We start from the raw sequence: 27,938 nt of genomic DNA, 5'->3' as shown, positions 1-27,938 counted from the left end.
GTTCAAATTCTAGTGAAAGTTAATTACTTTTATACAGATTTCAATACTAGATGGATAAGGTGTACTGTGGTGGTTAGGATTCAATTAACCACACATCTCAGAAATGGTCGGTTTGAGTCTGTACAAGACTTCCTTTTTCCTGTTTAGCCTCCGGGAATCACCGTCAGGTATTGCTTCAGGGGATGAAAGAGGATGACATGTATGTGTGTAAGTGAAATGTAGTCTTGTACAGTCTCAGGTCGACTATTTCTGAGATGTGTGGTTAATTGAAACCCAACCACCAGAGAACACCGGTATCCACGATCAAGTATTCAAATCCGTATAAAAGTAACTGCCTTTACTAGGACTTGAACCCTGGAACTCTCGACTTCGAAATCAGCTGATTTGCGAAGTCGCTCGCGTTCACCACTAGACCAGGCCGGTGGGTAAAGTCTGTACAAGACTACACCTCATCTACTTGTGATATTCATCCTCATCTCACTGGACCGTAGGAAGGGTTGCTTATTGTTTGTTAGCTGAACATATTGCAATGTATACATTAGGAAAATAATAAAAATAACCTTTTACTGCCAACGTAAAAAAAAAAATAATCATGTTAGATGTAAAATAAAATTACAAAACAAAGAAAGATGTCAGGATATAAATTAAATTAACTTAAGCTGAAATATGAGATAATATGAACAGAAGAATATCGCTAATCCAGTTTGCCATTATCGTTATAAATTTATCAGTATTTTAGAGTATTTTTAGAAGTTCTAATGAGTTTTAATAAATAAATTCCAAGTTTTCAAATTTAGATATTCTTATTTTTTATTCTAAAAACTTTAAAATAAAAATATTAAAAATTTTTAAATGTTACATTTTTGCATATTTAACATTTAATGTTATTATAATGTAATGAAATCTAAAGACACAGGAGTGAATGCTTTAGACAGAGCGCCACTTTTGTAGAATTGTCGGAAGATATTTTTTTAAAGTTTCTACCTTTATTACAATATCATTTCTATCAGTTTATGTATGTTATAATTTAAATAATAATAAAAGATATATTAACTAAAAGAGTACTCTAACAGACATTCTCAAAATTTCCTAAACAGATATTTTTGAGCAGTGATAACAGGACGAATTTGATTAAAATATGCTCCTCCCCAACATTCAATATTGTTTCTCTATCTGGATTCAACATCGTTATGTGTAAATTTTTTGAAACTTTGATAATGCAATAATCCTTCAATTAATAACATTTTCAGGCAATATTCTTTAAGATTATTTATACGTTAGTCCAAGAAAATTGGCATCGACAGTCAATCCAAAATACTTAATTAAACATATAAGCAACTGAGAACATAATTGACTGGTTCAATTGTTTCGTATTTATGACCTACAACCCCAGAAAATGAAAGACTGCGGTATTTCAATACCGAATTCCTGAGCATATTACCTTTAACTGAAATTTGATGTAATTTTATTTTTTGATGTTGAGCGAGATAATATTCTTATTAAGCCACCACTTTAATCGGGCTAAATTTTCTTCCGTTAGTTTCAAAAATGTTTCCTTTTCATAATTAAAAAATTGTATTTTCAGCAAAGGAAGTGAGATTTCCTTGAAATCTCACTTTTTTTTAACATTTGGTTGACACCATGGTCAACCAAATCAAAAGATTTTTTAATATCAACAAAAAGAGCAGCTTCCTTTTTCCTACTATTAATAGACCTCTCAAAACAAGCTACAAAGCTCAGCATTGCTTCCGTATTCACTGAAATAAACCCCTTTTTTCTAAAAATATTAGTAAAATTTTTTTACAAATATATGAGTTACCCCACAATGTTATGGAGCTATAGAGCTCACTTTTAACGGCGTAAAATATGTGCAAGTGCCATAATTGGTTTATTATATAAAAATTTAAAAGATTCATGAACATAATTTTTCTGTAATGATTTACGTGGCGTACTGCACGTATTAATAAATAAAATACATAAGTAAGTATAAGTAAATAAATAAGAGTATATACAAATGCGGGTTCGAGTGCGTGTCGTGTGAAATTCTCTCCTCCTCTGTTCGCTCCTAAACGGCTGATCTCGCATGTTGGTTGGTCTTTGGTAGCGCTTTCATCCTTTTGTTCAGCAAGTGTTTTTGTTGTGTTATTTTGTGCTTTAAACATTTAGTCTCATAATTTAAGCTTATTAAAAAGATGAACAGATTTTTTAAAAAAATCAATAAATTCGACATTGATCCAGTTAATGATATTCTGTTTAAAACTAAGGCATATGCAACATCACATAATTATTTAAACATTTAAACACGATTATATTATGTATTATGCAAATACTGAACACAAAATGTCTGATGTTGTGATTTCTGTACTGCTATAACGGTATCATGAATTTTTTTTGACAGTTTATATCACTCACTATCAGAATAAAATTCAATGAATCTATTTTGGAATACAGACTTTATAATGAGTTTTTCAAGTTGTATGTAATTATATAAATTAAATTTTTACGTACTAATAACGGTTTTCTGCTCTTATATACTTATAAATAAGTACATAATGTAAAATACGCTTATAACTGAAAGGTAATGAACGTATAGTAATTTATTTCACAAAAAATATTTATAAATGTTTATTTCATAAATTATACCCGTATACAATTATTTTATTATTTTTAATGTCCATTGAAATGCCAGCGACAATGAAAGTTAATGCATGAACAGAGGACGAAGATTCTAACTGTACATTGATTGTATTCGGGAAAGTTTTCCTATAAATTATGCCATTGATCCCACGCAGATATCTCAGCATAGTAAAATGTTACACAGATGAACTGCTGTCCTGTACATACAACAAACATAGAGCGAAACTGAATTGAACTGAGTATGTAATAAAAAAGTGCATGTAAATACGAGTGTGTATATGGACTTTGTACTATATAAATAAAATAAGTAGAAAATATTGAGATTAAAAAATATTATTAAATTTTACATGAATAGAACTACACAATAAATTTCTTCACTTTTAATTTCTGTTTTACAGAGTTAAAAGATTTTCAAGTCGCAAGGACCTGCACCCAAACTGATTACATTTCTACGTACTTGAGATTCAAGGTGGCGTAATATACTTTGTACTTAGTTTTGCAATAGTCATTTAATTAGTACACTGTTTTTTTTCGCTCTGACAACTAAGGTCGCGTTTACATAGTTTGAACTTCTTTTTATTTTCTCAAAATGTCATCATTCTTTCGCTCAGTTATTATTTCCTTTCTTCCGTCCATCTTTCTTTTTCCTCTAGAAAATTAGATTCTTGTATTAATTTTCTAAATTAATCTCTCTCTTTAATAAAATCTTTAGTAATGTTTTTAAATCTGTGTAGATCCGTTGCGATGTGGAGGACCATAAAACCTTTGTGGTAGGTTTTAGAGTGAGTATGAACAGTAGATGCATAGGTGATGAATTGAAACAACGCCTTGTTGCTTATTGAATTGTTTAATTTCTTGTCGTCTTGACATTTAGATAGCATATAATTGAACTTAATAACCCATATAACGTAACACATATAATTAAACTTAATAACTTATATACTAATGAAATAAGCGTTCATCCGGAATGAGTGTACAACATGACCACTTTGGGTCAGATTCTGGCGCTGAATGTATAGAAATCGCTACATTACAATGACCACTCCTTGCGGTATTATGACGTAGGACATCGTATGACCACAGCTTGCTGGAGAGACCTAGCCCTTGCTAGGTAATAGCACCCGACGGCAAAAGTGGAACATAACAATCTGTTTTTATTTCTCTAAGCCATGCGGTCTTAGTGATTCTGTTTTCGTAATTTTTAATATACTTTATTTTTATTTATTGATTCTTTATTACATAGTAATTAAAACCAAAAAGTTATAAATATGAAATTAATGCATTTTAGTTTTATTAGTAAAAATACAGAAATATTTGTGAAGATAGAGAAACTATTATTATGAACTAATGAGAAATTCATTGAACTGAATGTATATACTTTATTCTAAATATTCAAAAATTTTATCACATTTTTTCTTTCAATTTATGATTTTTTTTTAATCATTATTGTTGCATAATTCAAATTTCTGGAATACTCTTTAAGATTAAGCTGAATTAGACTTAAATTACTTACGTAAATTTTAGTACTTTTTTAAATTGCTGTATCCTTAAAAAAGACTTTTTAAGACATTTCACCTTTGGTACTTCCACATATACCTACACATATATTGTTACATTTTTTAATTAAAATTTACAATTTGTAATTTTATAAATTACATTTATAAATGTTAGACTTGAAAATAATTAAAGTCATTGTTACACAAGCAGCACTAATCTCTCCTATTTCTACTATAGTAAAAATATTAATTTTTTAATAATTAAGTAGATTTTCGGTTGTATAAAAATATATAATATCACGTATTTGGTTTTAATTATCAAAGGTGATTTTTTTGTATCTAAAAAACTGATATATGTCATGTATTCAGATCACGCAAACAGTTCTGTTATATGAAGGTATGCTTTTGAATGCTTAATTCATGTCTAGAAACATATAGTAACTGAACCCCTCTGTGATAGATCTACGCTACAATACAGTAGGTACACACATAACCGTTGGTTGTCCAGAATATCGTGTTGGAATGTAATGAGTTAGCTGTTCCACTTGTTCGATTTCATCAGAAAAACTGGTCACAAATAATAATGCTTATTAAATTCGCTGTAAAATACAATTTGTTTAATGTAAGTAAATAATTTCAAATTTAAAATACGAAATATATAGCATGTCACATGACAGATATACAATAAAAAACTCTGTACTAAAATTCAACTTAAAATATAAATAAGAATTATATTAAAAAATGTCCAAGTTTTTTTAACCCGAAACCTAATAAGATTATACTGATTTGAAACCTACTTCCCTTTTAAAGAAATTCCCTGTTTAATGATATTTTAACTAACTGAAACCACTTAAAATTAGCATTATGTACTTTCTGCTTATCATTTTCGGCAAAAATCTTTTGAACATTTAAATTTAAAATGTTTATTTTTAATTTTTAAAGAAATTGTAATCGCATTAATTATTCAAATAAAACTTGTTAGCAGAAATTACTGTTAAATTAACATGGGAACAGTACTTTCGTGCTGATGAAGACAGAACACCTCAGTACGTGTATTCATTCGTACAAGTGTTGATTGAGTCGATTAAGTTCTGCCATAATAGAATCTTAACGAATAATAAATAAAATACTTTTTTTTTACGGTACCTTGTTTAATAAATAAATTTCTTTCACTTGTAGTTTTCTGTCATCTTCTGATGCCATTTGCTGGTTGACAAAAATTACGTCCACTTTTGGACGTAATACCCTTCTATTGGTATTGCATCTTTGTACCAACTTTATGTATAGTGATTAGCAAATCGGTTCCCGTGTACTTTTCAAATCGGCTTCAACAACTTTTTGAAGACTGGAACTGTAAAGAATCCAAACGCTTATCTGATACCAAATTTATCTCAGACGAAGAAATGCTCTTAAAACAAAACATCGATTCTCGCACTTTGTTTTTCCCTGACATTTCCTGATGAGAGCTTTAGCTCCTTATGTTTTCACTCAATTCTATAATTTTCTTTTATAAATCATCATTCTAATTTCTTATCTTCCTCTTTCTGAAATATATATGCTATGTCCACAGTTTCTGCCAGAGCTTTTTTGTTTTGTTTATACGATTCCAATCAATGAATGAATACTTGATTAATCTATTACTTATGTGTTTTATTCGATAAACTGAAAATATCAACTAACGAAGAAAGATATAATGAACTTTAACAAACTCTCAGCCAGAAATAAGCGATCTAATGAATTTGTTTATTTATTTTTTTTAACTAAACATATCTAAACAATAAAAAATTCACTAATGATGAAATAAATAGTTCTAATAAAGAATTTAATGTATATATAAAACTGCTCAGGAAGGATAAGATTATTTTTATAATATTGAAAGTATTGCTTAGATAGAAAACAAGACAAATACCAACTCATTCGTCGTAATTGAAATATAATATACATATATATATATATATATATATATATATATATATATATATAAAGTGATAAATACACATTTTAGAACTAACAACCGGGTAATTTATTTACACTGAATTAAGAAACCTGTCTTGCATACTTTGTTTCAGAAATCTGCGATTCAGCGTCACGATCGACAGATTTACGAAACAGAGAAAACTCATTCTGCTGATTGTAAATCAGTGAAAATAATTTTTAATTTTCACTCAAATATGACGGTGTCGACTTGAGATATCTTACTACTCACCGTCTAATAATCTTTGTAAAAATGATGCCAGTAATTAGTAGCCAAGAGAAATTTTTGTTTTAGTTACGTGGACAAAGAATTTTTTTTAATAAGTTAATTTTTTTACAGTTATGTAATTTAATCTTTATAAAAAGTAGAATTTTAATGAAAAAAAAGAGTAACTTCAATTTTCTTTTAATGAATTCGCTCACTGGTTGTTTTTGTTTTGGTCGTTTTAAGTTGTTGAAGAAAATGAAAATATAAATTTTAAATAACAAATCACACATGAACTACAACTTGCGGCGCTTTTTACATGTCATGTAGACGAGTATATTCAGTTGTAAAAAAAAGGTAACTTGTTAAAAAATATAAGCGAAAGGAATCAAACGACTTCAATGCTTGGGTCATTGACGTTTTCTCGACCAATGTAACACAATAGAAAGTTGAATAACAAATGAACTTGATTCTGAATCAGTTGGCCTCGCTAACCTAGATATAAACGAAGGTCATTTAATTAAAAAATATTTGTTAACTGGTTGCTTTAAAATCAGTTTTCATTAAGTTAGCAAATTAAAAAAATTACGTATTTAACCAAATTACATAAAATTCTATTTAAATTCTAATTGTTCAGTTAGTAAATAGTACATCATTTTTTTTAATAATCGGAGATTTTTATTTATTATATAATTTATATGAGTATCATAATATATAATTGTTTCAAAAAAGATAAATGTGTAAATGCAATAATTTTATGAGAAGAGGCTTATAGTTTTCACTGATAAAAATAAAAAAGCACTTGCTAAAGTTCACTTCTTTTACAATAAATAATTTTTTTTTTAAAAATAAATATTTTAAAAAATCAATCATAAAATGATATAAATAAGATTACTTTTTTAATATTTATATATAAGCAGTCTATATAAGCGTACGCAGTAGACATTGCACTATTTGTTCCCGTCTATCTTAGGCTTTGACTCATATGAAATTTCGTAGGTACAAGAGGTACTAGCGAGATTTACTTTTTCTAAGAGCTCTGATGATTCACTACACGACCAGTGTCTTTAGCGAATGGAGTGAAGCTATCATTTACAGAGTTGAATATCACCTGCACTTTGCAAGTCAATGAAAACCATCCCACTCGTCTCTTGCCACAGGCCTTACGTGGGATGTTTGTTGAGAATAGCTGTACCAATTTGAAGAGTGATTTGTACGTATCCGATCACTTACAATTTTGTTCGTTATATAATAAAAGTTAAATAAACCGATATAATAGTTCATCTTTTAAAATTTTCTAATAAAGTTGTCTTTCAAACATTCTTCGTCTTACTAGCTTCTTGAAGTTAAATGATTTTATGGCCCATAGAAAAACAAAAACTAAATTTTTTACTGCAATGGTGAGTGAATAACCTACATAAATGAAAGAAAAGAAATATTGATTTTAAAAAGGGTATCTAAAAGGTTCATCTAAACAGGATATTCGACTGCTTCACACTAAAACAGCATAATCGAATGACAATCTATTAACTGTATTTTGAAGGATCAAAAGGATTGAATAATGGTGAACCAATATCTCTTCAAAACAAATCCACTTACTTTTGTAGAAAAGTTACATATTAGGATCAATATGTTCAATATATACGTTATAAATATTTTGGTCTATAATATCCGAATATTATACACCCTTTTTCCATACGACGGTACGTTATTTTAAATGTTTTAAACGACTGAAAATGTTTGTTAAGAATGAACCAATAAAAGTATAAATAACACATCAATTTTAAAATTATAAATCGATTTTGCAATTTAATGGGGGTTTTGTAGATATGTAATGTTATAATTTTACAAAAATTTAGGAATACTACCGCTGACGATGTAATAATTTATATTATTTTTACTACGCTCTTTTTTTTTATTTTAATAAAAATAAAAAGGATTTTTTGATAAACTTAGAATAAAGGTGAAATTTAACAAAAAATATTTGATAGACTTTAACAAATTTAAATCTAAAGAAATATCTATTTGTATTCTAGTATATATAATTTTTCTAAAGTAGTAACAAAATACATGCGTATTTTACTCCTATATATATTTTTTTAATTTAATTACTAACATATATATTTACTGGGTATTTATAAAAGTATTCTATAGACTTAGATTAGCTGTGCACTTATTATATGTTGTGTTTTCCATGTGAAACAACTAAGTGACACGGAATAATAAACAAAAAAGAAATAAAAGAAATGATGATCAACTCGGACTTTGGGAGAATATTGTCGAACAATATTAGAGGAGTAATAAACTAAAAGATAAGATTTTTTTGCAATTTATTAAAGATCGGGCTTGTACTTGTATGCCTCAGTGTATATGTTGTTCTTGTTAGGGTCTGATTTTCAGTCACTCTGAAGTTAATTTTAATTTAGATAAATTAACAGAAATTTCAGAATAATTAAATAAAATTAAACTGAAATTAAACTAGAAAAACCAAAAAAATAATACGGTTCCAAATTATAATTTTCAATTAATATTAAATAATCAGATGTTTCACTAAATCTATTACATATACACATGTGTAATAATGTCTATTAAATTACATATACCCATTTTTAAAAGTACATAAAATTGTATTTCACTGATAACTTCTGAATTTTTTCATATATTTTTTAAATTGATTTTATTGTTATTATTGAATTATTACTTACTGTAAAACTTTTTACAATCACGGGTTAATAATTATTATTAATAAATTAATATATTTAAATTTAAAAAAAATAAAGTTAAAAAAAAAAGGAGATGAAGTCTGATTCGAACCCTTGTAGATCCAAATATTTTATTAATTAAAATTTTATTTGGCTATAACTCTGGAATCAATGAAAATTAGTACCACTTATGCTATATCGTTGAAAATCTCTCAATGAGGACTTACTGCAGTTAAGAAAAGGTCCAAAATCCACCTTTTTTGGATTTTGGGCTTTTATGGACACTTTTAGTTCAGTCGATTGCAATCAAAAGGGGAGGTGCACAACTAGATGTTACACCAGTTTTAAATTCAAAATTTCAACATCCTATGGCTAATATTTCTTGAGTTATGCGAGGATACATACGTAAGTACGTAGAGACGTCAGCCTAAACTAGTCAAAATGGATTCAGGGATGGTCAAAATTGATATTTTCTGAAATCTGAAAACCGAAATTTTTCGCGAACACAATAATTCCTTTACTTCGTACAAGGTAGTAAAAAGGACCTTCGTATTAATTTAAAAAAATATATATATGTATATATATATATATATATATATATATATTTAATAATATTAATGATATTAAAAGAGAACGACCAGATTACCGAGTTTTCCTCTTTAAATACCTAATTGCTGGACCATTACGTTGAATACATTTTTTTAATATTCACAATTTTAGACTATTTAACACTAAATTTTTGACGCCGATGGCAAGCATTTAGCTGAATTTAAAAGTAAGTTGTTAGCTACAATTTCGATATGAAAGTTAGGAAAATATTTGTGTTAAATTTATTGTATTTTGTTAATCGACTATGTTGGGAGGATGGTTATTTGTTTGATCGGTATGGTTGTGGTATAAATAAATTCATAAATGTACTAATTTTCGGAAAAAAATATATAAATAAAATAATTCACTTCATTTTTATAGCTGTCACCAAGTAAATGGTTGTTTGAAGAAACCAAAATAGCATTTGATAAATGCCACATTTTATAAAACCGAAAGTTATTTAAATCTTAGGATATAAAAAATGTTGACTTAAAAAACATATAAATCAGTTTTAAATTAAAAATATCAGGGTATGAAAAAAATGGTTTGTTTTTTATGTCAGCTCGAATCTTAATAAGACATTGAGAAAAATTAATCTTTTACTTGTAACGCATGAATAAAATTTCATTTTAATTTATTTTACTGTCCTTATAACATCAACAATAAACGAAGAGAATTTTACCATTTGTTGAAAATTAATTTGATGAATTCGTCGGTACAAATGAAAAATCATGAGTTCTTTCTAAGATAACAGAGTTTTTAATAACTTTCAAACTCCGTTTTAAACATTTCGATTTATATTAAGTTTTTCTGAACAAAAAAGATTCTCAAACCTATTTTTCTATAATAAAAAAATACTTTAACAATTCATTTTAAGAGCATTTATTGATAACTTTAAAACAAAGCATATTAGTTAAAATGGTAATTCTTGATTTTGTATTCTCTCGTGAAGTTTCTCCTTAAAATAAAATCTCTTCATTTATTTATTAATTAAAACATAACGTTTACAAAGTTCAACTAAGTAATAAAACTGGCTTACTCATCGCTGCTTATTATAAAATTAGGGTGTACTAATCATGAAACTCATAATTTGCCTGATTGACGTCAGATACATCTGATACACATCATACTTATAGGTTTTGTATTTCTGATCGGCAAGAAAACCCGACGATCTACCCCAGAACTCTTGTTTTAGTTTAAACCACTCATGTACACTAAGGCTTATTAAAGAAGCTAATAACAACATTTAAGATATCAAACGAATTTTATGCGAATGAGTATTATATTATAATTATGATACATATTCCAGCTGGTACTATTAAACGAAAAAAAGTAAAAATTTAGATTAATAGTACAAATACTTAATTTTATAACTACCTTAATTTTTTTTATATTGCTAAAAGACTATTCGATTAATAGATTAGTACTGTTTGCTGTAAACTGAAATATAAGTACTTTACCAGTCACGTTACACCTCTTTCCGATTAGTTAGAATTTTAATAATTTGCTTTAAAACAACGAGAAAAATCATGGGTGGGTAGTCTTGATTTATTTTCCAATCATTTTTCAGTTAATCAGTACAATTTCATTCTCCTTTGAAATTTTCTTTAAAAAACAGATGGTAAACTAAAAATAGCAGTTCTTTTAATCCTAATTAATTGTAAACAGAAGTAAAACACGCAGAAACTCTAAAAGTATTTCCTATTGTTGGAAATGCTATTTTTTCCAATTATCAATTCATACCCGTCTGAATAAATTTTTTTTACTGTGTAAAATAATTTTGCTTGATAGTTGTTTATGAGGGTTAACAGTAAAATAACTTGGAGATTAATAAGCCCATCACCAAATTTTTCCCGTAATTTTGAAGTTGGTTATAATGTTTCAAAACCATAGATATTATCAACTTGTCTGACCTAATTCAAAGAACAAAACTATTTAGGTATATTTGCGCTGTATTTATTTTATTCCATTACTCATATAGTATATTTACTACTCGTAGTATCATGCTCATGATACTATTTATATAGTACCATGGGCACCATCTAAAACTGTGCAAGATTCAAACAATAGTCAGACTGGCGATAAAAACACTTGCGACACAATACAGTACACTGTTGATCCAAAGTCAAAAATCACTGTAGTAGACAAGCTTGGTCATTATAAATGATCAAAAATCAAATAGTAGATTTTTAATTTTGTTACTATTGTATTATGCTGTAATCCAGATATTGAAATTATTTTAACGTCAAAAACTAACAAAAGAAAAATTAAAATATATTAAATGATTTATGCGTCAGTTTGAAAATATATGTTGACATATGATTTAAGATTTAAGGAAAAGAATGGTTTTCTTTGTAGACATCAATTCAAGTAGACAAAATAGAAATGATTACAGTATTCTGTTTATTCTATCCGGGCATCTGGCTCTTTGTCAGACACAATTCTACACTACCTTCCCTATTTTCAATTCTTTTAAATGTGTGTGTTAAGGTAAAGTACTACTGCATTCTCATTCAATTAGTATTAAAATTTTAATGACGTACAACAGCCTCAATCATCGCTGTTTTAGTTAACTTAATGACTTCGTCAGTGATTTGGCGGTTTCTTAACCACTGAGTTATTACGGTAAATTTAAGAATCGAATATTGTTCATTACTCGATACTTAATTTATCTACAATAATTTAACTTAAAAATATGTGCAGGCAGCAATAAATTATGCTTTATAATTTTTACTCACTTATTATTTCTGACAATTAACAGCAGTGACTGATTAAAATATTTCGTTTTTTGGCGATGCGTTGATGTATGTCACTCATATTTAATACATGTTGAATTATAAGCAAATTAGGGTATATTTTATTAATATGAGGATACAGTGACTTATTATGACTATAGAGTTCGTCACTAAAGAAAAGTTAGTCTTTGAGTTGTACTTTACAAACCATTAAACATAAAAACTGAGTTTACTTTAATTCTCGTTTTTATGGTATTGTTAAGAAATTCAATTTATTTTTAAAAAATTTGTGGGACATAAGTACGGAAAATTATTCGTAGAAAGTGCTTCATGTATCTTCTGTTTTCCAGGGATTATAAATTCAATGTTCCATAATTTCTTAAGAGATTTTATGAAAAAATAACTGTTTGAATATACATAAGAACAGTTTTAGTTTTCGATGTAGTAGCTACAATTTTTTTTTCGTCCAAAAATGTAGGAATTTTTTTTTTTTACTGAACTACATGTTAACAATCTATTACGATACACACATAATTTCGTAATTTCAGTAAATAACAAGAAAGAAAAATGGTTGTGAATAAAAACAGAATTTCTGTTAAAACTGCAGAAAATTTGAAGTAGAGCTCTTCGCAGTTCTGTGAATAGCTTGAAGAACTCTGTACTATTCACAGTAAATTGATTGTATTCTCTTCTAACGAACGGTTAACGATTCCAGAAATCTTCTTCTAATTAATGAAAATTCTTCTTTCCATCACAGTACTTTTTCTAATCCGCTGATAACTATAATTATTAAATCATGTGTGTACAATAACCGCTGTAACTTCGAGGGAAGAAATGCCCACCTACCGAAGAGGACAGTTCCAGCTTTATTCAAACCACGCTATTGAATCTATCCCATTGGTCCTTAATAATAATCCTCTTTCTTCGTTAAATATATCATTTCTTAAATTTTAAGTCATGTAGGACAGTTATAACAGACCTCTAAGCCTGTAATCATATAGATCCTGAAATTCATTGCCTCACGAAGGAAAAACAAAAATGGAACCGCTGTGGATATTACGTTACCAGTCAATCTTTATCTGCAACAACAGAAAGAATACCACTAAATTCATTACTTTCAGTTCTCGTTTTTAATTAGATATCCCGAATAATTTTTCTCACGGTTTAAAGAAATTAAACCATGAGCCAGTAGGTAAAGCTATTTCCTTAATACTTGATGTATGAAATCACGCCAATCTCCCAATGTTTCCTTATTATTCAACATTGTCCGTAGTCGTATGCGTACTCTCGTGGGCGTATTCGGTAAAACCAACAACTATAGACAACCGATCGTGAATATCAATTTTCTTTGGTGGTTGGGTTTGAATTAACCACACATATCAGGAATGGTCGGCCTGAGACTGCACAAGACTACACTTCATTTACATTCATACATAACATTCTAATTCATCCTCCTACGGTTGTTCCGGAGGCTAAAATAGAAAAAAAAGAAAAAGAAATCCACTTTCCAGGCATCATCCTCACAATCCTTATGAAATATAAAAAATTATTATTTTTTTAAACCGACGATTGAATTTCCTACGGCTTTCAACACCTGTGCTAATGAGTACACCATGAAATAATTTCTAGTAAACGGACTGATATAAGTAAACCACCTATAAGAGCAGGTCTTACTTGCTACCTTCAGAAACAATGTCGTTAAAATATACCTACAATATAAAAAAATATTTCCTCTCTTTATCAATTTCCGTTATATTAGTTTTTTAAATCACCGCAGTATTGAAATTAGTCTATAGAAAGAATTTTAGAATGCTTAGACGACCGACAAAACTGCGAACAGATAAATTCAAACAGTTCTTACACGATCTCTTAAAATAATTATGAACCTTTAAATTTTCTCCCTGAAAAGAGAATAAAATGGAGCAATTTTTATGCGTAATTTTCTATAATTCCTCCTGGATATCGTCTAATAAACTTAAACTCTAATGAATAACAAAAAAAAGAATTAAGTTTAATAGGATATAAAATTCAATTTTTTCCATTAATGGTTCGTCCGTAATATATAACTATTAATATATAACTATTAATACTATTACTATTACCACTACTGTTATTAATACATAATATACAACAATACTATTAATACATAACTATTAATAACTATTCAGACAAACTTTCTTTTGCAACACCTTCTTTAAAGACCTTCATTAAAAATAATATCTCTATAATAAAACAAGCATAATGTAAAAAAAATATATATAATAAGGTTGGAATTTGTACTAAAAAATTGTTTAAGAACTATGCTCAACAATTCGAACTTCTTACTACCAACCAGAAATATCTTTTGGATTTTAAAGGTTACATTTTCTACATTGTAAGATTGCATGTTCTACATTTAGATATAGGTTTGATTATAGAAATTAGCCCACTATTTTTTTTCTTTTTGAGTAGCACGCAAAGGTAATTTCAGTTACATCTTTAGCAATTCATCTTTTTTTTTACATACAAGCTTTCGTGAAACATGCAAAAAGAAATTGAGATGACATGATTTCGTTTTTGAGTACATCTTACATCTGTTTACTTGGATGGTGTTTTTTGTTCATCTAGAAAACTCCGCTTAGAATTAGAATTATCTTGTTTATTGTTTAACAATTTTATTTGTTTCATTTAAGTATTTTCAGGTTTAAAATTATTAACTAGATGTTTTTATATCTAATCTGGTTGTTATTAATATCAATTAACCTTTATTTTTAGTTGTAGATTACGGTAATATTTTATCATTCAATATATATATATATATATATATATATATATATATATATATATATATATATATATATATATATATATATATATATATATATATATAATTGAAACACAAAATGTTCAAAATGAAAAAAAAAACAGTTAGGTATAGGAAAAATAAACACAAAAACTTTATCTACAATCCATTTAAAATCGTTTTCTTTTCTCAGTGTGAGTGACACGATAACAACAAAAAAATTCTAACAAAAATATCTAATTTTCATACAGATAGTACATTAACCCATATTACTGCCGATTTTAAAAAAAATTTAGATTAATAAGGTAACAGTTTGTGCTTGAAGATGTGATGCGGAAGTTTTTTGATGAATGATTAAGTCACTAATTAGTGAATAAAGCAATTAATTGAAAACAACGATTTTTATGACTTAAATATCCATAAAAGATTAGGTAGGTCTGCTTATCATTCTAGGTTTTTATAACTCATCCAGTCAAAAAAAGAAGAAAAAACTCTTCCGGATTTCTATTTTAATTTGTCACATTAGATTATTAGTTTTATAATCACAAAATCTAATGTGTGCAACTGACTTGTTTTGAAAGCATCTAAAATTTACTGTGAGTTAATATGACTGGTATTGTTGTAAAAATATTTAAGTGCAACAGCCGGTTATTTTTATTACAAACTTTACGTTTCTTATTGAGATCATCCGTTCTCTTTTAAGTGGATGACCTCAAATTTTCCAACGAACTAAAGTCATAAAATGAAATACCATAACCGTACAAGTGAATAAAAACAATGAACGTTAGTTTAACGATATTTTTATAACAAAAACGGACGATTGCTGATTGAAGGAAACGTTATTATATAAAAGGCTATCTAAACGACGCTTTCAACATGTATCCTATACAAGTAACAAGATATTAAATATAACATTTTGTTTTTGTGCGCTGGAAAGCAATATGAGGATAAATTATGTGTTTATAAGTATGATAATTTATTTTATGGTGAAAATTTATTTTATCGTTAGATTTCATAACCGAATCTTTTAAATTACAGTTATTTAACTGTTACACACTTTACGGTCTAATAACATTTTCAATTAAAAATTAAAATATAAATCTCGATTTAGTTGGTGTACTAAAAGAAAGATATCTTCTATGGAGTGAGTTATTCCTACATTTATCCCCTATAGACATTGATTGCCTCAGCCGCGTTCAATTTTTTTTTAACACATTTAATGAATAATTTTATTAAAATTAAATTTATTTTTTATGATAAATACGTTATAACCTCGTAGTTGAAAAGAAACTTTCAGAATAATAGTAATAATTAAGATTTAGTCTCTCTTAATCAATACTGACAATAAATCGTTTTCGTATTAACAAAAAAAATTTTTAAAAACTAATACAATACATAAACAAAATATTATTAAATAGCATTATTTTTATAGAATTAATAATACTCTTTTGGTATAAAAAAAAGATTATTAACCAATAACATTCAATAACAATTTTACAAGCAATCTTATTCGCTTATGGACTTTTATTAAAGGAATTGTAATCTTTGCTGATACCATTATAATTTTAATACCAGTTATAATTATGCAGAGAGCCCATATTTCTTAAGTGAACATATTTAATTCACTTTCAGTAATTAAATTACTTTGTCATAGTGCTTTAAAAATGCTTCGTTATTCCTTTGAATTAATAAACCTTAGTTTTAACATTATTTTTCATTGAAATTAGCTTAATTAAAAATCATTTTAAAAATAGGTTTATGGAAAAATTAACCTTACCTACAAATAATGAATTCATTAGCCTGAATTACAAGTCATCTACACATCATCCATAACAGGCTAAAATATATCGTAAAAAAAATTATCCTCGCTTAATTCGTTGTATTAAATTATATTAAGCTAACTACTAAAATATCAGACCGAACGTCTTTTAAAAAATTAATTTCACTAAAATAGAGTTTATTAACTATCATTAAGGATTCAAAATGACTTTTGTTTATTATTACAAAAATTATCTTAATGGTTTTAACAAACGTCAATATTTTAAGTAGGAATACTACTTCCTAAACTGACAATTACTGAAAATTACCTTCATTATCGTTATTAACCTTTCTCAAAATTAAATTTAAATTAACTCCACGAGAACAAATATTTAACATAAAAGTGTATCGACTTCATCATAATTTGGTCGTGTTAGATTTAACTAACTTAATTGAAATTTGGTTTACTAAACTGAAGAATTGCGTCCAATTTTTTTTTGAAGTGTTTATTTTAATATCTGTAACTTCTGACGATAACTAATTTGTAAATCTAGGATTCCTCAAAAAATGTTTATGTAATTTTTTTTTATATCATAGATATGATCATACCCTGAAAGCACCATATTTAGAGGATTTCATAAATTTTTCTCAACACTGTTGTTATTGCACTCTCAAACTACTAGACCTTTTCGTGCGAGTGCGTCAAAACATACAGTACAGATCAATAGTTCTTTGATCTGAACTGTGCTCTAACTATTTTAATAGGACCATTATGGCCTGAAGATGGCGTCTCATTTTAAAAGATTTAGTGGATAACAAAGTTCTCAAATCGTTAGTCAGGAACGTATTAGAGGAGAAAGAATATATACATGATCATTCGAATCTTGAATGATCAAATTAAATCATTTTCCTTTGTTTATCAGCCTGTACATATTACTAGTTTCTCAAAAGATATTCAATCTTTCATGAAACAAGATAAAGAAAAACTGGGTTTTTCTCTTATATCAGTCACCAAAACTTTCTTCTAGAATAAAAATATATAAAATAGTAGCTCTTCGGTCAAATATCCGTTAATATTTTGGTGATCCTGATATTTTTTGTGGTATGATGGATTAGTTTATCGAAAAAGATTATTCTACTGGTAGAGAATTTAAATAATTATTCCTTCAAAACAGTAAAATCTGCTTATTAAAAAACAGATTAGTAAAGTTTGAAAAATCATTCAGTGGAGGACTTCAAATATAAAAGATCCTAATAGAAAATGGAATAAAATTAACTAAAAAAAAAACAAAAAAAAACAGAAAAGTAAATAAATTTATCGATTCACCGTCCAGAAGTTCTTAATAAAGTTATAAGCTAAGTTTTAGCATCTTTGGTCGGAGGTATGACACGTGCGGTGTTCTTTTTTTTTTGGAAGTCGGCCATAATTTTAGGCAGCGCCCGTTTTCTGAAATAAGGACATAATTTATTATGTAACCCAAACGATCAAATAGTTGGTGCGGTATTGGATTGTTTATTAATTTTATCACATTTTAGTTTCTGTGATACTGGTAAATTTTGGTTCGTTATGTATGAGTAATTTTTCTACTTGTCGTTATTAATATTATTGATGAACAAAAAATAAATAAATCTATAGACTTTGTTCTTAGTATATTTACTCATTTTGTTACATGTAATTTGTGTGTGTTCTTTGTACATGTGAATAAATAAGTAAATAAATAAACTAACTTTTAAGAGGTAAAATATAATTGTTTTACAAATCTTCGCTATAGTGACATGAAAATTTTAGAAAATTATTTTACATTTTTAATACCGATTAAGATTTTCATTTGTACCATACTCAATATTTTCAAAGATATTTTTTTCTCTTTTTCGGTTTCAGATTAGGTATTTCTGCAAATATGAAAATTTTGAAATCGTAAAAACATTTCTTTGAGCGCTCCAAATTTTTATTTTCGTAAAGAAACTTTTAAAGGTTTAAGTTATTCTGTCAGATAGACTTGCAGACAGATAAACTGTCTAATAATGATTGCAACGAGATCCTAAAAAAAAAATAAAAAAAAAAAAAAAAACAGTGTGACACTTCTAAATTTGACTTATTACTCAATTACTTGACAGGTAACACTTTTCCTGTCAAACATAATAAACAGTTTAATATAATTATTCGACTAATATTAATTTAATAACTGGGTAGCACATATGTACAGTTAAAATAAAAGTAAATTTGAAACCTTCTACGTTCACAGAACTTTTGATCATCGCCTTCAGCATATTTAATACACATTTGCCAAGAGTTATTTAGTAAATGGCCAATTTGCAACCTTTCAAAAGCTTAAAATATCAGGTAGTAATTAGTATGTAAGTGCAATATATCTCAACCGTATCGTGACAATCAGAAGAAGAAGTAACAAGCTCTGTTACTCGGCTAGCTTCATGACTGAAGCATATTATTTCAGTAGAGAGCATTAAATATCAGCTACACTTAAGATAAAGTAGCGTTTTATTATTTTATTTTTTGCCTTAGATTAATTTCACTCAGTCGAGTATTGTTACTGTATTCGCTTGCAGAAAAATATATTTTCATTTATAGATCGTATATATATATATTGTGTAACGGATAGGATATTTTTAAGTAAATGCTATTTTCTAAAGCAGTAGAACACCATGCGATTGTTTGAAAAGCTTCACTTTAACCCCGGACGGCTCATCTGTAATAGTAATCAAAAGGTTATATGAGAATTTCAGCAAAGTTTTTCAGTAACTTACTTCCCTGATGTCTTATTTTTTTAGATTTCAGATTACACAATCTGAACAAAACGGTAACCTTAAACACTTCTAATTTGTGATGTTATATTCAAGTGCATAAACCAACCGAATTTAACACAAAACGTAGAAAATAATGTTTTTTTTTCTGGTTTTTCTTACCACATATTTACGAATAGAATTGCTCTCTGCTTGTGTAGCGAACATTTAGTATCATAGTTTTAATACCAATTTTCAGAATGAGCTAGCATTTCTACACGATCAAAATCAATAGAATTCATACTGAACACATGTGGCTGTTATAAATGAATAGATTGTGATTTAAATAGCATTTGCTACGGGATATCAGGATATTAAATTACTAATATGACCTAAATTGGTCTATCATTAACTTAACCTGATTCATCGGTATAGTTAAAACATGAACTCTTAAACGTTCTGACCCTAAAAGATGAAGTTAAGTGATTTAATTTTGTTTAATAAGCGCGACTGAACAAAAATATTCCTTAGCAGTGAATCTGCTAGGTAGTGGCCAAAAGATCCGATGGTTAAAGCGATATTAATTTTTAGATCTCAGTGATTACGTGCGCGTAAGGATGATAAAAATTGGCAATCCGGAATAGACGGACTAATATAATTAGATTCTTTAATAATTTTGGTTTTAAAATTGCAATTTTCATCATTTTAATAGTATTTAGATACTCACAGTTGATAGATTTATTGATAATTTGTTTATTTACAATCTAAATTATTAATTTCTTCCTAGAGTAAATAGCTAAAGTTTTAATTTTAAGTTGTTAAGAATATATTTTTTATTCGATATTAGTTCTTAACTATTAAATGTTAGATTTTAGGAATCAGTACTTTGGTGCCGTTTCCCTTTATGTTATTTTTATTTGTCAAATTATTTACCGTCAAATAACTGATTATAAAAAATACGTTACGTTACGGTTTACGTTAATCAGAGTATGTTATATAACGTCTTTAAACTGGATTAACGATAAAAATTAAACTAACCTAATTAATGTTTTGTTTTTTTTTACAGAAAAACTGTTTCACAAGAAACTGATGTCCAGCATGCTGGCTGCTATGATGATAATCAAACTGATTAAAGTGAAGCTCATGTTCCTTCTTCCAGTCTTGCTGGGTGTTGGAACGGCTAAGAAGATACTTTTAAAAGTGTTACTCTTCATCTTTCCTGCACTGGCACACTTGTTCAAATTGTGTTCTTATTACCATCACCATGCAAAGTATCATCACCATCATCATCAAGTAAAATTTAATTATTTTTGTGTATTTACTGCTATGTTTCATTTTAATTTGCATAAGAGGTCAATTAACATCCATATATGCTGTGATTAATTACTGATAAATTTTTGAGCAGTTATCAAAAGTATTTTATACTTATTACTGTATCCTGTTAAGTAGTAATCATAGTAAAATTAGGCCGTTAGTATTTTAACTTAATAGAGTAATTTTTTTGGGATCAGAAGTAACGTAAACATATTTTGTAGAAAAATCTTTCGCCTGCGTGCAAAAAGAAAATAAAATAGAAATACTTAGCCTATAATCCTAAAAACGTAAATTAAACTTCATGTATTTAATGCTAGAATTAAATTACATATATCTGGTGGACGTTTGAATAATTAAATAATTATATTACGAGACCGATAATAATATGTTAGTATTTCCATATATATTAAACACTACTTTCACACAGTAAACCATTTTGTCTTCCTTTAACTAAAAACTTTCCTTTCCAACCTGTTCTGTCTGTATGCTACTTTTGAATCGCATACTGAAGACTAGTTCTTAAAAAATAACATTAAACATAATTTTCAGTTAAAAAAGGTTAATAAATAAATAACCGAAAATATTTTCTTATGCAAGCGAAATTTTTTACTTTCTCTCGGCAAAGAGTAAAATATTACAATTTTTAAGAGATTCCATACTCCTGTTCTGAATGAGTTTTGTGTTTCCAACGATTAAACATTCATTATGACAAATTTCTCAGAAATTTTTAATTTGTCTACACTGCACCCGTGAATGAGGAATGAAACAAAATAATTACGTAACAATTATTTTCAAAAGTTGGAGAACTAAAACCATTTTCAATTAAACTTAGAACTAGTTCCTTTAAAGAATTCGAAAAATCATTTAAATTTTGCACTTTGAGGTTACAATTAAGATTATGAAGGTCGATTGATAGTTTTCTATTGAAAATTCTGAAATTTATCGGGAAAAATCTCAAGGTTAACAATTTTCCATCTCAACTCTCAAGCGAAAGCGTGTGAATTAAAAAAAAATCATCAGGTTATATTTTGTAAATATATTTTCTCAGCGTTGAGGTGATAGTTAAGAATTTTTTAAATACAGATCCATTTTTACTGAAATTCTTCATAATTCCTTTGTATTTACCCTATATACTCGTAAGATACATTAAATATTTCAGCCACACTACATAATAGATTTGACTTTATGTGCCAAATTAACGGTGGGTTGTACAGCTACTGAAACACATGATATTTATGAAAAATATAATTTTTCATGTAGATTCTATCAAATAAATGGTTTTTTCCAGATATTTGAGGCCGATCAATCATCTTTTTAACTCAAAATGGCAGGGAAAAATCGTCACAAGCAGTAGGTAAAAAATAAATCTGATTTGGACACCACATGACTTCGTTGTACGCCTATTTAATTACATATACACTTTTTTTTTTTAAATGAAAAGTACAAAAAATTTTATTTCATTAATAACTTCTGATATTTTTTCATATTTTTTTTATTGTTATTGAATTATTATTTATCATAATTTTTTATTACAATCACAGGTTAATAATTATTAATAAATCAATATATTTAAATTAAAAATAGAAATTAAAAAAAGGAGATGAAGTCGGATTTAAACCGATGTGCCTTCCTCTTATAAGATCCAAATAGTTCATTAATTAAAATTTTTATGGGTATAATGTTGGAACCAATGAAAATAAGTACCACTTATATATTGTTGAAAAGCTCTCAATGAGGGCTTATTACTGCAGTTGGGAAAAATACCAAAATCCAAAAATTTTGGATTTTGGGCTTTTTTTGACACTTTTGGTTCAGTCGATTGTAATCAAAAGGGGAGGTGCACAACTAGATGTTACAACAGTCCTAAATCGAAAATTTCAACACCCCAAGGCTAATCGTTTTTGAGTTATGCGAGATATATACGTACATACATACATACCTACTTACAGACGTCACTCCGAAACTAGTCAAAATGAATTCAGGGATGGCCAAAATGGATATTTCTGTTGAAATCTGAAATCGAAATTTCCATATCACAATACTTCCTTTACTTGTACAAGGAATTAAATAGATAAATTTTATTTGGGATGTGTGTGTTCGTGTTAAAACCGTTGAATAACTAATAAAATCACAGTTATTCCCGAAGGATATATTAACTTATTTGACAAACAGGTGTTAGAACCTGAGGTACATCAGATAGATATAAAGATAATGAATGACCCATTATTTTTCAAGCTGATAAAAATTATGACCCACGTTTAGTGCACTCAAACCAGAATTTATTACCCGCAGCGCGCAATGACTAACTATTTTAGATTTGAATACTAACACTAGCTTCAGTTCAAGTTATTTAACAACGATTGTATTTTACAATGAAAAATAATTTGTCCTACAGTAAATGTCGCAATAATTTTTCTCATTTGAAATTATCATAATTCTTCTAACATAATTAATTTCTGTAAATTCTTATGGTTTTTCTTTTAAGATAAATCAGAAAATTTGTTCCTTCTCCATATATTAACCTGCTAACATTACAATTCGTCAGTGTCTTGTAGAGAATTTTCAACGCCTTTTTGAGGAAGGTATATAGAACTACTGTAAAAAATTCGAGCATATTACCAATTTTTTCTCTAAAACGTTTTGAAATATGGCATTTAAAAAAGATAGATATAACACTAAATATGGATGACTTAAAGACTAGAAATTTTACTTAAAAACCCGTAGATTTATTTCTGAAGTTCTAGAGGCGAGTTTATGCGTGCCAAATTAATTATTTTTAAGATAAAAATCGTTAAAAATGTATGGATATATTTTAACGTATAATTCCTTTAAAATAATTTGCTCTAGAAAAGGATTATGAAATCTTCAAAAAAAATTTACGTATTTTGTTAAAACAAATAGAACTTACAAAAGATAGATCATAAAACTAGAACTTTTAATGTAATGGCATAAAAGAAAATCAAACAGATTTTTATACACCCGCTTTCTAATTTGTTTTTCTATCATTAGCTACCGAGTTTTAACATCACGGTGTTCTCTGACTCTATACTCACAGTTGGACTACCCTACGTGCTGAACCAGTCATTAAATACATCAGAGAAACAGCTGCTAGTTTTTTACCGTCGACAAAATTACTATAGTAATTATGAAATTAAGTAGGATTTGCTCAGTTATTCATGTAACCAAGAGAGCTGTCTCTCGCAGTGAGAGCTGTATTTTACTTTAGGTTATATCGGAATGAATTTTGAGTGCTGTCCTCAAGCTAAAATTTTCACCAAAAGAAGAATTTAATTTCAAAAAGGGGGATTTTTATACTACTGAAAAATGTAAGGAAATTTATCATTAATCAGAATTTCGACGTGTAAAGATAATTTTTGAGAAGAAAAATAAACTCTCTCTAAATAATATTAATGGCGTTAAAAGTAGAAATACTTTTCCAACAGCAATTACATGTAGTTGACGTGCACTTCTATCATAAAGTAAGAATTGCTTGTCAATTCGAATGAAATACGGATAGGAGATAGAAAAAAAATATTCGTGTCATGCGTAATCCATAAATAAATAAGATAAGAACTTACGTTAAGTAATGCTTTATCAATGAATAACAAATTTAAACAAAAAATGATTATATTTTTTAATTGTGTCTAAATTAAATAAATGCTAATAAAAACCTCTGTACAGTAGTAATATTTACAAATATTGATAAAGAATTTTTTACTGACCTAGAAAAAGTTTACAGAGTAAATAGAATTACTTTTTCAAACGTGACCCAGAAATACTTTTGTCGATGAATTAGTACAGAACTTTTAATACACACAGTAAAATAATTTCAATTCAATTTTTTTTAATGTTTTTATTTATGAAGGTCAGCCAATCATTTAAAACTATAAACGTTTTTAGTTGATTCCAAGGCAATCCCCCTTTGTTACAGGATAAAAATATTATTTTTTGTAATTTTAGTTCAAAATCTTAATCTGTTTGATGTAATAGGAGTCAGACCTATATTAAAGTCTAAATTTATTGTATAAAATGGTATGTTTTTAGTTAATAAATTAAACGTTTCTTTTTGTGTTTCATTAAATTAATATTTAAAGAAACATATTCGAATACTAAAAAAAGAAAAATGAAGCTGTACAAATTCTAAGGAAAGTACAACTGAATAAATCGTTACTGATTAAATCAGCAACGTTTCTGGTATAAACAAATCCCCAAAAAAATGCTCGATAATTCGACCCTGCAATAAAATTAAAAGTTGAATTCAGCATGAACTCATCAATTGAAAATTATTAGTGAAGGCTTCTTTTCAGTTATTCCACTTATAATATAAAGTAGTATTTTTTTATAACTCTTTTCTTGGTATTCTGTACTTAGGTGATACGGATTTGAGAAACATTTCACAGTAAGATGTTCTTCCTAACACCTTACTGCTGCAGGATATCAATACCACCTGACTAAACTAAAGCTCAACACCCGTTCAGAGTCTTATCGTACCTAACTTTACTTAAATCGGTTTCATAAGGAACCCTTAGCTCTGTTGACTTAGTTTACAACCCGTGAACTCGGTTTCGATTTTCAAAGTTCGGTAGGATTTTCTTTTGCATTAACATCAACAAAAGTAGGTTAAGCAACTTAAATTTTTATAACTTTTTTGGCACAATCAACCATATTATTTTCTTACATTTAATAATCTTTTTCTTAATGTTTAGAATAGGAAAAACTAATTTTTTTTTCTTTTCTCATTTGGGTTTTGTACTCCTACTTTCCAATCAATTTTCACTTAATTTGCATATCCGTGATTGCTTATACACAGGTCAAAAACTCAATAATAAAATTGTATATTAATAAAAAAAAAAAAATTATTCCTTTAGGCGCTACCATCGAACAAGTTTTGAATTACATTAGGTAGTTGCCCCTTAAAGACCCTGACTTACAATTTAGTTGAGTAGTTTTTTATCCGACGTAAAATGTGTTAGGTACTGAGTCATCGACCACTCTACCTATGCCGTTTCGTAAGCCTTATTCAGTTCACCTGAAGAAAAATTTATGCTGAAATAAATCGAATACCGAGTTTGATATTTTATTATTTTTGTTATCTAAAAACTACTTCTATAAAATGTAAAAACTATCAAAATTATTAAAACCGTTGTTAGAAAGACAAGCATGGAATCTTAAATCAAAATTTCAAATAAAACATGTTCTAGTCAACAGCCTAAGTACATCTTTTGAAATCTAATTTTTGTTCTTAAAATGTTTCAAGTTAAATTTCCTTCTAATTACAAAAAAATCATGAACAAATAGGTAAACTTTCTATAATAAAAAACATATAAGATATCAACTGCAAACGAAAAACTTATCTTGTGGGCGAACCACAAAAGGTATTATATCGTTCTAAAAATCCCAAGAAAAGATTTAACTAACTCTGTAAATGTAAGGTCTATTAGTAATTTTTTTTAGAAATACCAAAAAATAATACAAGTAAAAAACTAGAACAGAGTTTTGTAAATTCCGACTTGTCGATGAAACAAAGAAAACAGGTTTTGAAGAACCTATGTAAAATATAAACCAAGAGAGATGTAAAAAAGTAAATTTGGAGTGTTTATTCCTTTAATCCAAAAAGGACAGTGTTCGAACTCCTGGCATGCTTAAAACGCTATAAAATGTTTACAGAAGGAAGTGATTATTTTTACAAGAGTAATTCAGTTAGAAGTGTAAAGAATTCATCTCTTCAACATGGAAATCAAATAAAAAAAATAGATTGAATTAGAAAGCGAGAGTAAGCTAATGTAAAGATCGATTGATTTGTATAACAATCTAATTCCAGACATCGGTACAGCTTTCTGATTTGTGGGCCGTAGGTAGCTGCGATCTTTGTTCTTAAAAGTGTCAGCAGCTGTAGCTTGATCCACCGTTAGATCGACAGATCATATGTTGTTAATTATAGCTCAACAATAAAATAGTACGGGTCACAGTGTCAAAGAATAGAAAGTGTTAAAAATATCTCGATCTGGTAGACCATTTTTTTAAAAACACTCCCAAGGCAACCGGTCCCCACCGGTTAGACATAACTCGGTCGCATCAGGGTGTCGTAGCAGTAGTCTGTCCCCCTAGCTTGGCCTAACTTAGACGCCACCCAGCCTCTAAATTGGGCCAGTTTTGATTAGGGATCCCTCTGGATCACAAGCACACCCCGACTCCCTCTTCTGGGCAGCCAACACGTAGGGAGCTAGAGCCTCAGAAACATAAACATAATCAATGAATGACTCGCCACTCCCTCCCCCGCGAAAGGTGAATACTCCATCATTCAAGTTGAGTAGATTCTGAGAGGACACCAGCTCAGCCAGCGCCTCCCCCCTAAAGTCCGTTACACCACCACCAACCTCCACTTTCTTGGCGTTGAAATCCCCGATAACAAGAACAGGGAAGCAGTCCCTCGGACATCGTCACGTAAGACCTCCAGAAACTGGAGGACTGCTCCCAAGTAGAGTTGGGGGAGACATAGCAGCAGTAGATGTACATTGTCACATGAAAATGCAAATAGCTACATTTTCTTGGGAAAAACAGCTGTAGTTTTCCATTGCTTTCAGCTGCGCAGTACTCAGAAGATTGAGTGATGTTGATATGGCCGTTTAAGTCCTCCTGACCTACGCTCTTAACAACTACTGAAAGAGCTGCTGCCCTCTTTTAGGAATCATTCCTTCGTCTGGTTCTCAACAGATACCTCTCCGATATGATTGCATCTTCGGTCCAGCTACTCTGTATCACTGAGCACTCAAGCCTCCTCACTATCGGCAAGGTCTCATACATGATTCATAGAGGGAGATAATTACAAACAAAAGTAATTTGATAAATAAATTACAAAATATTTATTTAATATCATGATCTATATTTTAAATATCCAGAAAATATTGCTTTGATGAACTGAATTGATTTATCAGTTATCAGTTTAGGTCTTAATACGAACTTTATATAAGTAGTTTGAGGGTACGTTATGTAATTAATGCACTT

The 27,938-nt window shown here is 28.4% G+C and overlaps 1 protein-coding gene across 1 annotated transcript in view; it reads left to right on the top strand.

Annotated features, from left to right (window-relative positions):
* Positions 1 to 27,938, top strand: part of Osi17 (DUF1676 domain-containing protein Osi17) — a 149,454-nt gene that overhangs the window by 27,672 nt on the left and 93,844 nt on the right. The window contains exon 2 of the mRNA XM_075375545.1: positions 20,686 to 20,912. Coding sequence (XP_075231660.1) covers positions 20,686 to 20,912 — 227 coding nt within the window. The remainder of the gene's footprint in view (positions 1 to 20,685; positions 20,913 to 27,938) is intronic.

The sequence above is a fragment of the Lycorma delicatula genome, chromosome 1 (genome assembly GCF_047948215.1).
Source record: "Lycorma delicatula isolate Av1 chromosome 1, ASM4794821v1, whole genome shotgun sequence".
Lineage (NCBI taxonomy): Eukaryota > Metazoa > Arthropoda > Insecta > Hemiptera > Fulgoridae > Lycorma > Lycorma delicatula.
The sequence above is the reverse complement of the archived record's forward strand: the minus strand, read 5'-3'. Positions and strand labels throughout refer to the sequence as shown.